The following is a 12,278-nucleotide window of genomic DNA, read 5'->3' as shown; positions in this document are numbered from 1 at the left end:
ATTAACAAAAAATCTAGCTATGCATACAGAAATGGACAGGCTTAAAGCCATTACAAGCTGTCTCTCTGAGAAATTCCTCGCTCTGGAAGTAATACTAGGCAAATAAAACTGTTCCAGTAACTCCAGGGAAAGCTCTATTTCTGAAAAGAATGTGATATTTCTCCAGCTTCTATAGTCATATGGATTACGGAAGGTCTTTGCTTCTCTCTGCATCCTAAATTAGCTTCTCTAGGAAAAGCAGGCAGAACGTCTTCCAAGATGGTCAAAGTCCAGAGTTCCAATAATGGCTTGACTTCCCCTCACTGTGCCACCAGCTTTAATGACTCTTGAAAGAAAATATTTCATCTTTTTCCATGGTAAATTAGCCCTCTGTTTCAAAGTTGCAATGATTTAAGGTCAGCCACAGTTTATCCACTATGTAAATATTAACAGGCTGCTTCTGTATGCATTAGGCTTTCAATCTGCAAAAGTGTTCGAGGTGCTAGGAGGTAACTTATTACTGTGCTGCTGATCTCAGACCAACAGCACCCGAGCAGAGCAGAAGCTGCCAAGACAATAAATGCGCAGGAGAGGAGAGCCAGCTTCAGTCTGCATTCCTTTATTGCTAAATGGAAAACAAACCTGCAGAAATGATTCTCTCTATTGGTAACGCAGAAAATCAACAAAGCAGAAACACACAAAGAAAATCCACCCTGTAAAACTGCAGAGCTACCAAGTCCTATAAATGCAAATTAATTGACAAAGAAGATAAGATAAGCAGGGTCTGGGTGTGCAGAAATCCTAACAACTGAGTTCTCTGCATAGATAAGGCGTAAGTAACAGCATGATCAGGCAGAGAGCTGGAAGCTGAGACTTGAGCTTTTGATGTAAGCTGCATCACAGCAATCTGGCTTTTGGAGCACACGGCAATCTTGAGCCTGCTGTCCCTCACAGACCACATAGTTGAACAAAGGAAATATAAACAAACCAAAAAATTGTATTTATAGCATTTTAGCGAATGCTGGCGAGATTCAGCTTTGTGCTCTGCTGTTGCATAGCAGTTTATCCGCCTGGGTTAATCAGCCAGATCAACCGAGCTTATGGCCATTTTGGCCTAAAATTAAAAAACAAAGGAACTGCAATACGGTACAGTATACCCTATTAGATATATTACTGTGCAGAGTATACTGACATTTGTGGGCCTACATTTAAAGGTTTTAACAGAAACTGTGCCAGTGAAGAATAACATTAAAGATAAACAAATAATTTGAAGAACATCATTATATTTTTCAATGCATTTGTATTTGTCCCTCACACCCCAATACATACACATACCTACTCATGCACTCCTCCCAGTGCCTTACACCTACTGAAAAAGATGTTTTTGCCTGGCTGAAACATGACAGAGCTGATAGAGGACAAAATCCTGTTAAAGTAGTTCCTGAGCTGTTAGGTAGCTGGATTTGAGTGTACAAGTGCATTGTACCTGGAATGTTATAGAAGGATAAAAGCCTGCCAAAACTGCTTCAAGTCTAGGGTAGCTCAGTTTATGATAAACTCGAAGACCAAGGCATGTTGGAAGGAACTCCTGGAAGCCTGGGGCTTGAAGCAGGGCCAGGGTTACTCAGGTTTTGGTTTGTGGTCTCATGCCAATGTCCACGCCGTTAAGCTAGAAGGTCATAGTAAGGAGCTATTTGCAATATTCCACACAAGACAGCTTGCCACTCACCTGCAGATTTCATTTTCAGGCTCTTCCAGTCCAAACTGATTGTCAAAGGCCAGCTGGATCCTGGTGCTCTCCGGGGAGTGGAGCCGCCACGTCAGCAGGAGGTTCCTGGGGTAACTGCTTGGGAAGCGAGGACTGTGGATGCAGCCGTTCCCTGCCACGCTGATGGTCTCTTCTTTTCGGTACAAGTCTGTGAGGTGATTGCTCTCTGTTAGTAGTCACAACTTGTAGAAATTAGTATGTTGTTCCAGTTACAGGAAGGCAAAAAACACAACAATTTATAAAACAGAACAAATTATTTGCATTTAAAGTCTATGACTTCTTAAGACTTTTTAAAGTTGAAACTAGGAGCATTCATTATTAAATAGGAAGCACAATGTACATTCTCTTAATTCAACCCCCATTAAACAATAAGAACAACAATACTCAATTGTACACAGTCTTTATTTTATGATAAATATATCATTACTTTTACATCAATATTGATTATATAACTCCCGTCTCGCTATTTCAGTTTTAAAACAGAATTTGAACTTTAATAAAAGTTGCAAACATGAGAATAATCAAGTAAGACAGAGCGAAGTAAAAAGGCAAACATCCCTGCTTCACAAATTTGATGCTCTGGGGAGAGATGCTCTCTGAGCAAAACAGCAATAACAAGGAAAGAGTGATTGGAAGTTTGTTTATTGTGCTTAAGTATTTCCTCTCAGAAGCATGTGTTAGGTCACATTCTGACAGTCTTCTTACGGTGTGATTCTTCTGGTGTCAGAGGACCATGAATACAAGTAGGTACTCCACACTTACAACGACAGAACAGAAACAGGAAGCTGGCTCACCCACCACCATACTGAGTAACTTCAAGACAAACAACCGAGCTCTTACTTAATTAAAATTTCACAACTTTGCCTGAACAAATACTCAATTGTTCCTAAAGTTTGCTTGTACTGAGGTAAAACCTCAGCTGCTGTAAATCCCTTACTCCAAGGATAATGGGAACTGTGTCAAGACCCAGCTCCCTAAAAGTCAAAATGTCCTCTCAGTTGCGCCATGTACTTGCATTGTCCAGCTGTTACCAATAGCGGGATTTGGCTCCCAGCACTGACAAATGGCAAACAACTAGATTTTTGTGCACTGAAAATTTTAGTGTGGTGAAATTTCAAAGATCAGATGGCTTCAAGGCAACATGCAGTTTCCAGTCAAGATATTTGAATCTGAGCCTCCACATGTGAAATGACTATCTACACTCCCCATATGATGCGTGGAGGTCTTGAGTAATTGAGCCCAGCTCAATTACTCACAGATTTCTAACACCATTTACGATATCGTATGATTTCCTTCCTGATCTCCATGAGGATGGAGAGGTCCAGCAACACATCTATCAGTCTCATACAGAGTCCTGTGGAGCTGTGCTCTCTCAGAGAGCCACCTGTGTGTCAGCAAGCTGAGATCCTCCTCAACATAGTCAGAGGGACTTACACTCTGATAGGTCTTCACTCAGTTACCCAACTGCATTGAACAAATGTTAACTAATGGGAACATGGGCACTAGCTTTCATGTAAACATCTGAGCTCTGGTGTCCTGATCTTAAACTGAACATCAGCCCCAGTTCTGTGCTGAAGATTTGGTCAACCTCAACTGCAGGCAGCCTAAATGTAAAACCAATGCCTTCTCCTGACTTTGGCTATTGAGGAATTCTCCCCCCCAAACCACTCTACTTAATTTCAGAACCAAGACTCAAAAATACACTGAATATCCCTCCCCGCCCCCCCCCCCCCCCAAACAAACAAACAAAAAACCTAAGCAAATAAATTTCTTTGTTAGTTAAATACTCATGGAAAACAGAAACCCAGAGAAATGTTGCAAAATTCATGGTAAGTGAATTTACTTTTCAGGTGGCTTTTCACTGGTTCCTGGCTGTAAATACCTCCTTGCACAAACCTGTAAGCAGTGTGGATGTGTGTCAATGGTTCATTGTACCCTTCTGACAAGGTAATAATTCTTGCTTCCAAGCAACCTGAAACTTAGAAGATAAAAGTCTGTGTTTCTTGTAAAAATCTCCAAAGATCTATTTGTGACATCTTTTTAAGATGCTTTCATTCAAGATGAAATGTTTTCATACCCTGAGCCATCCCTTCTAAGCAAATACAGCCTTGACTGCATGGTTCACAAAGTTTTGTTTGTTTTGTTCTGTTTTGACCAAGTGATTTTGCACTGGGAAACTGAAAATTCAATGAAAATAAAGACCACCTGCAAATGAGTTTTGTTGTAATTTTCATCAGGAGCATCTATACACAAGTTTGTTTTACATATATATATATATATATATTTTCTGTAACAACAACAACACCAAAAAAAGAAACCAACCAACAACAAAAAAACTTTTTTCTTTTTTTTCTTTTTTCTTTTTCCCTAATCTGGAAAGAAACAAAATGTCCAGCCAACCCTACTGAGTTCCTTCAGAAATAGTGAGCAACTTTGGACTCTGAGAACACCCAGTACACTCACCCAAGAGGACAGAGGATATTTATAGAGTCCAAAATGTCCAGGAAAATGGATAAAAATAAAATAGTTTTGTTGAAAGCAAATTCTGCACTTTTGAATGAAGCAACCATGCCCTAAGTCAGAACAAAGGTTACTGTATTAAAACATGGCAAATTCCTCCTATACCTGAGAGTATTTTTTTTCCCTTGGGCAGCAAATTCTTGCAATTTTCCCACTATAACCACACATTTCGTTGGGGGATTCAATGTGGTTCATATTTCTCACAGAAAGGTTCCCCTTCCCAGCCAGATAGGAGCACAGATGGGCTTGTATATGTACCCCAAACAAAAAAAATCTGTGCATGTTACTCAGCACACCAGTAGCAAAAGCATGTTACCAATGTTCTTGTTCCCCAAGGAGACATGCTCTGTCAGTTTTTCATCTAACTAAAACTCTGAATCCAACAGATTGGGGTGCTCAGCCCCTGCTGACTAGATCAGAGCAATGCCTGATCTGCATTGCTGCATCCACAGCTCTGCATTATCCAAGTTGAACAGGTAAATTGAGAAATAAAGCAGCACATTGAAAAGCTTATAAAATCAAAGCACAGTAACTTATCTCTATCATAGCAAATACAGCAATTATAGAGTAACTCATTATAAGGAAAGGCTAGAGGGAAGAATGGGAGGAGAATTCTCAATAAAAATATAACAGGATGAAGGTATGGCTTTTCCACACAGAAAGAAAATCTGTTTGACAATAATGGACACAAATGCTGTTTCTATAATCCTTCACAAGGGATGAAATGCAAAGCCACTCAGAGCCTTCACTTGACACTGGAGTAGACTCTTCAAGAGCTTTCAAACAGTTTGATTCCCTCTTACCTCTGTCCCCATGTGCTAATTTACGGTCTGAAGTAGTGCAGCCAGGAATGGATCTACAGTTTTCTAATAGGATTTTCTGTGCAGTTTTCCAGAATTAACTGGTTTAAATAGACTTGGGAACATGGTCAACCCAAATTCAGTCTCTGGAGGTTGGCCCCTCACAAACTGTCAAGTATCTGGGAAACAGCTTGAGGAGATGTAAGCAACTCCTGTATTTCTTGTAGGAGCTAAGACATGAGACTGAAATAACAAGACCATTCCAAGCAGACAAGCATTTCAAACATTGTCCTCATCAGATACACCGGGGGAACTCATGGAAATCAGATACTGGACATGGGGAAAGTCAGAAAAAAAAAAATAAAACTTGGAAAAAGATGTAGGCAAAGGAAAAGAGAGTGCGTCTTTCAAGGCACAGAACTGTCCCAAGCTGTAATGCAATACAATGCAGTATTATACAGTGTCCTGAATGCCATGTAGTAACTGTATTCCTTAATGCTTTATGGTACTAAATAAAAGATGACAGTGGGTAATACACTACCTGTCACATTTACTAAAAAGCATATAAAATCATTTCACAATGAATAAAAGAAAGCGTTTAGTCATAAGGCAAAAAACAGAGTCCGTTTAAGCAATACGCATGAGGAGGATATTCTAGATGGCAGGAGCTAGAAAGACATCCTTACACATGGGGGAGGGAGCCTATTTCATAAGAAAGATGAGTGAGATGGAAGCTGGGAGACATTCTTTGCAGTAAAGCAATTCCTTGCAGAGGCTGAACTGACTGCAAAACAACTTTATCTATATTTTACTTTTCTGGACTAACCTATCTTTTATTCCCTTAATTCTTGCCCAACTAATATTTTTAAACTTACTGGTCTACACTACAGCCTTCCGGGTTAGAGGAGCTCCCATTGCTTATAGAAGATGCATTTTCAGATGTGTTTGCCTCCCTCCACCTGCATGGAGATCAGCTGAGCATGATACACAGGGGGAAGTCCAGCCCAATACTCTGAAGACAGGGATTGTCTGAAAACTGTCCCCAGCATGAGTGCCCAGCACATCCAGTGATTCTCCTTTCCAGCTAGGGCATGCTCTCCTAATGTCATGCTGCATGAGCAGCAAGATCTGGAAACCCCAGTTTCATCCTGCGTTTGCTCTGGATGTCTGCATTTCCTAGTAAGCTTTCACAATGTATCTACATGCTATTGTTGAACCTGCTCCCAGTCCTGACATACCTGATACAGAAAGAAGTCTGGTTTTATTATCATCGCTCAATAGACAATGAGTTCCTTCACTTAAAATCAAAATAAAACCAAAATGCAATTACTGCTTGCTAATAGCTAATCTGCCATCTGTTCTTGGATATTCGTTGAGCAAAGAGAGTCTGTAAGTGCCAATTGCTTCAGAAAGGAGAAGAATTCAGAGAATGACCTTGTCTAAGGGCCTAACCAATAATCTGGAATATTTAGTCCCACTTTTCTAAGGTTTCTGGAGTTTTAGCCTCACTAGTAAAGGCATTTTTCTGTGCATAAGTTTGCTTCTGTCTTTCTTCCCCTTGTACATGTACTTGTAGAAGTTGGCCAACATCAATAAACTTTGACATAGTGGTAGAAGCTGAAAAGATACTACATTCTGACATGCTTTATGACAAGAAGTATACCCTCTTAAATCCCATGGAGCATAACCTGATGAGCTCATCCTCTGTTACAGTTCGGGAGAAAGTTGCTGGAAACCATGTGAAGTTCATTTCATCACTTGTGAAACTATTTGTTTTATTTCAGGAAATAACCTTGGGAGTTTGCATGTGGGAGTTTTCCAGATAGAACTCTCCTCCCCCACTGCTGCCGTCTTTGAAACAAATACAGTGGTCAATGGTTTGCCACCAGTTTTTAAACAAAGGAGATAACCTTCGGGGAGAATAATAGCTCTTCAGTTCCCTCAGTTGAAAATTAGCCTGATCTAAATAGCTGAATCCTCTGAGTGAGAAGCAAAGAACAGTAAAACATTTTTGAATCCAGGCCACAAATCATTTAATCTTGGGGACAAGCATGCCAAACAAGCTGTATTTATGGCAGCCTGTTCAGATATTCATTGGCTTTTTTTTTTTTTTTTAATTCCTCCACCCTCCTGCAATAAGGAGAAACTTTATTTGTTATCCATAAGGTTCTGCGTAAATCAGAGAAAAAGATGACAGACTTCATGGTCGAAATAGTGTATTTCATAACTGGTCACAGCTTGTTGGGAAGATATAAAACTGTAGGGTCATTTACCTAGTTAAAAATATTATGCATATATTTTTAGTGAATATAAACAATAAAATGAATCTTAGATAGTCAACATAACATTATGTTTCTTCTCTCTAATGAAGAAAATAATACTACACAGTAGTACCTGTCTTAGACATCTCTGTCATTTCAGGGACAGAAGCTTCATACATCTAGCTCATTTCTGCTCCTATAGACAGTCATCAATAAAAGATCTGCAAAAACACAGAATCGGCCTGCATGGGTGTCTGCGGAGCGAGGGAGGGAATGGGTTGGGATTGCCATAAATGAGAGTGGAATAGCACTTTAAGCCTGTCCAGACTTAAAGTTGTAAATTTAGGCTCACTAAGTGGTACTAAACTGGGAAAAAAATCATTTTGGAATAAGAATGCATATGTAAGAGCATATCAGGCCAGGGGATCCAGTCTGAAGCATTACCTTAGGTTGTGTTCAGCTCAAGGATCAAAACCTAATAAGAGAGCAGGATTTTAACACCACCTCGTATTCCTTGCCACCCAGTTACCAAGCAATTAATAAGTGGGCCCAAAACCCACTGGGAATGATGAAAGACGCAGTCAGGTAGGCTGGCCTCTGAACTTCAAACAAGCAGCTCAAGGTACTTGCTCCTTCTCTTATCAACAGGCCCTTACTTTTGATGAGGAACATGTAAGATATTCCAGACATCAGAGTTCAAATCCAAAGCATGACCAATGCTGTCACTGGAGTAATATCAAAAGATGCTGTGTGCATGTTCAGCCAGATTCAGATCTGACATGCACTCACCCAGTTCCCTCCAAATTCCTGAGCTGTGTGGCTAGAAGAATATGTTTTATCGTGTATATAGGGTATATCAAAGCATGAAAAACTGAGCTGTAGTTAAAAGAAGCAAACTTATCCAGTGTTAGAACCAGCACCAAAGGTATCAGAGAATGGAAACAAACAAACAAACAAAAAAAAAAACACACCGCTGTCTAAAATTCAATTCAGAGCCATCATCCATTTTATAATAGAACAGTTAGTAGTCAGTGTGAGTCTCTGTGCAGAAAACCCCATGGGTCTTGGAATTACATATTCAATCTGCAGTTTAACAGGACCTCAGCAAAGACTATTCACGAGAATATTAATTGGGCAATTGATAAGGAAGTCCAGGCACATAACTCACAGAGACAGCTTGTTACAGTGCTTCTCACTATAATAAGCATTATTTTATTCTAATTTAATAATATTTGTACTGTTGAATAGTCACCACCATAACTGCTTTATGAATGTGATTCTAAAGAAATAGTCCTAAAATGAAGGACAGGCCTGCCTGGATTTTGGTGAGATGAAAACTGACTCGTCTGTGTCACCCTTGGTAAGCACCTTGCTCAGACTTGAACTGTGCTCCACAGATGAACACTGAAAAAACAAATCCTTACTTGTTTTTATGGAGATAACAAACTGAGACATTTGCTTTCTGCAGTCAATTTTATTACTTGCCTTTATTTGACCTCTTGATAAAGATTTCATTCTACACAAAAGGACGTGCTGAATGCCATAATTAAAGAAAAAGTGTCTATAGAAAAACAACATATGCTACGCCAACATATAAAAAATGTTGTTAACTGCCAGTTCTTTCATGGGTGGATGTGTTGCAATGGATTGGACTTCCTGCTGGACTCTTACACCAACAGCTGAATGTATTTTTCTCTTGAGATTCCATAATTAAGTATGAAAAAGGAAAATGCATATAATCAAGAATGTGTAGTTTTAATGATGTGGAATAGGACCAATGCAAATAACCCCATGATCATGAGAACAAAAATACAGAAAACCTTGAGAAATCGTTTGAAAAAAATAAAGAAGGAAATTACTCTCCTGGTGCTGCAGAGAACTCAAGGGAAACCCAATAACTGAAGCGGAAGTTTGCAATGAGTGCTAACACCTCCATGAACAGGCTGGTACATAAAAAACTTGTTCTAAGGCTGATCAGCAGATGTGTAGTGCCTCGAACAAGATCATGATAGACACAACTGCTTTTAAGCATGAATATCAACACTGGACTTTGGCTCATATAGTTTTGCTAAGTGAAGAACTGGAGAATGTGAACTAGAGAAATTTTCTTGTTTAGGCAGTAGTTTCAGGTAAGCAGGCCTGTGCAGGAAGTTTCCTTTATGTTCTTCTGGTGTAATGAAAAGATACTAATTTTCATTTTCCTTTCATTATTTTTCAGATGTTTATGACCAAGGACTATTTTTATCAGAAATCTGGTGTGACTTGCTGTAAAAGAGGATTTAATATATTGTTTTAGAAACTAATTCAGTCAAACACTCCTAAGATTCAACAAGATGTGGAACTACCTTAAAGAAAGAAAAATATTGATAAAAGGAAAAGACAAAATCAGTCAAAAGGGGAAAGGTTTCTCATGCTAAATATATTGTAGCAGATTACTGAGTGGAAGGTCATATGTTAAAACATTAGGCAGTAAAAGAAGAGGCTGATTCAAAAGACAAATCAAAGCAATTTTCTCTTGCAATATGAGTTTCTTTACCCTCTATGTCAGCACTGAAACTCTAGATCCAGAATATTTGGAAGGGATTGAAGTGTTTCTTCTTAAAATGCAAAGTCTGGCAACAGTGTTCTGGTAGACATCTTTTCTGTGGCCTGATTTTGTCACAGGCATGTTTTTAGTCTCTTAGGGTCAGTATATGACTAATTGCACAAAGATAAAAATATTGAAGTCCCTCCAAGCTAGGCGCCCCATGTTGGACCTGGTAGCTGAAATGAGACCTGGAGCACTAGGTCCAGTGCCAGACTACCTGTTACGCATCCAGGGAGAAAATGATCAGGATCAGACAGTCTATAGAGTGTTAACTACCAGAAGAGGCATGTTTGGCAGCAAGCCATCTTTTAGTAAAACTTCTACATACATGTGCTCTGTTAGGACTGATAGCCACGGATGCCCTCATTAAGACAGGTATCTAGGCTTTTCCAAAAAAAAAAAAAAAAAAAAAAAAAAAAAAGAACAATGGAGGCAGATCTCACTGTAGGTAGGCCTTTCCTTTTTCTATAGTAGCCTAGCAGCAAGCCTTTGCAAGGAAATGGGAGCTTGTGTTGCTCTTGTATTTGTTTGAGAGAATTCAGACCACATCTGTCTCCTCCCCAGGGATAGATGGGTTCTGGATGATGCTTCCAAGATGGGCTGTCCATTTGCCAAGAAATAGTTAGAGGTAAAATGCACAAGCAGTTCTTGGAGCAGGGACCAGAACTCGAGACTTAGCCACAAAGGAAGGAGCCAGCAACTTTCTACTTTCTGGCCCCAAGGCACCCTGTCCTGGGTCTCTGACAGTTTAGACCAGAGTACACCATGGCTCCCTTTCAGCCCTCATGCCTGAGTTTTCTTATGATGGAAACCACAGCACTGGGGCAAAGAGGACAGTGTACATTGATACATTGAGGTCTTTTCCCAGCATGGAGGCAGAACACAAGTAAGACCCTGGGGAAGGTTTTCCATCATTTAGATAAAACCCTTGTGCTGAGAAACATTTCCCCAGTCTGGAAAGCAATTTAAGTCATACATACTGAAAGTACCGGATACTTTAAGTGCAGAGGATCTTTCCTGTAAGTGCTTAGGATTTTCTCTGAGGATTTGGCATCAGAACACTACAGAGCTGTCAGGCGGATAGATACTGCAATTTAACAAAGTTTCCAGGCACATTCATAAAATTCTTGGCTGTGGCCTTGCTTTACTGTTACGATTTTGCACCAGAAGATCATCTAGAGATTTCCTTAGTCCTGCACCAAAGAATGAAACTACATGTGGCAGAAATACCTGGTGGGAGAGCTCATTCTTTGCCAGTAGGATCAGTAGGGATCAGTGGCTGGGAAGATGATGCTGGTGTGCAGCAGCACAACCCACAAGCTCAGGTGCTGCTGTGCCACATGTAGCAACAATCTCTTACACCGGCTCTGCTACATTCTGATCACAAAATTAGAAATGGAGTTGGCTCTCAAAGTTCCATGTCCATATCCCAGATTCCCAACTACTTTCTGGAAAAAAACAGATGGCTACCAAAAGGAAGTGATTTGAAACGTTGCTTCTAGGCTGGAAGGGGAGAGTTTGAACAAAAAAAAAAGAATTGCTGAGAAGTTGTGGAGCTAAGCCACCACTCAGGCTCAACTCATACTGCTGCCCCATGCAGTCCCTGCTACATCCATACCACCTGCATTCAGCTCCAGTGGTACTGGGCTTCATGTATGTCAAGCTGGCCAGTCCCAGCTCCAAAATAAGTTTAAGGATGGTAAGCAATGAGAATCACATCATTTTTATGTCCCACTGTGGAATTTACTTTCACTTAGTGATACTGACTGCATGAATCAAGCTATCTAGAGCAAGACTTTGTTGTCTTGCTCTTTCCTCATTGTAGTGGACAACAGTGGAGGGATGATGGAAGCAGTAAAAAGGCACACAAGGTTAAAGGCAGTTCTGAGGTCAGCAGATTGCTGTTCTGCAGTTCTCTGTTTGACGAGGGGGGGGCGGGGAGGGGGGGGGGAGGATCTTGTTGGTTTTGCTCTCTCTCTACGTGAACCTGACAATTTCACTGTCGATTTTGTGGCAGCTGGAGAATCCAATCAACGTTTTGTATTTGTACGCCACAGAAACAAGGTGAGGGAGAACTTCTCCTCTGAAAATTTTACGGTTTACAAGATAAAGTCTAGAAGAACTAAGAAGTCCTGAGACAAATGATTAACATTGAGCAAACCAGTGATTGGACAAAGAATTGCGTATGTCTAGCCAGATTTCTACTGCAAAACCCTAACTGGGCAATGCCCTTAGAAAACCAGGTTTTGTTCTTTACCCAGAAGCTCCTCAAACAGGATGGAAAAATACAACTCTTAATAATAATTAAAACAACAACAACACCACAACAGTACTGTCTTCTTTTCTAGCAAATTAGGGCACAA

The 12,278-nt window shown here is 40.1% G+C and overlaps 1 protein-coding gene across 6 annotated transcripts in view; it reads right to left on the bottom strand.

The window, feature by feature from the left end:
* Positions 1–12,278, bottom strand: part of PDGFD (platelet derived growth factor D) — a 144,756-nt gene that overhangs the window by 58,572 nt on the left and 73,906 nt on the right. For 4 of the 6 annotated variants that reach the window (XM_040544144.1, XM_040544147.1, XM_040544146.1 and 1 more), the window contains exon 2: positions 1,709–1,913. In XM_040544144.1, coding sequence (XP_040400078.1) covers positions 1,709–1,913 — 205 coding nt within the window. The remainder of the gene's footprint in view (positions 1–1,708; positions 1,914–12,278) is intronic. The other 2 variants (XM_040544145.1, XM_040544148.1) reach the window with 1 other exon arrangement.

Source organism: Cygnus olor, chromosome 1, assembly GCF_009769625.2.
Source record: "Cygnus olor isolate bCygOlo1 chromosome 1, bCygOlo1.pri.v2, whole genome shotgun sequence".
In the NCBI taxonomy this organism is placed as follows: domain Eukaryota; kingdom Metazoa; phylum Chordata; class Aves; order Anseriformes; family Anatidae; genus Cygnus; species Cygnus olor.
This window is presented reverse-complemented; position numbering and strand designations above follow the sequence as displayed.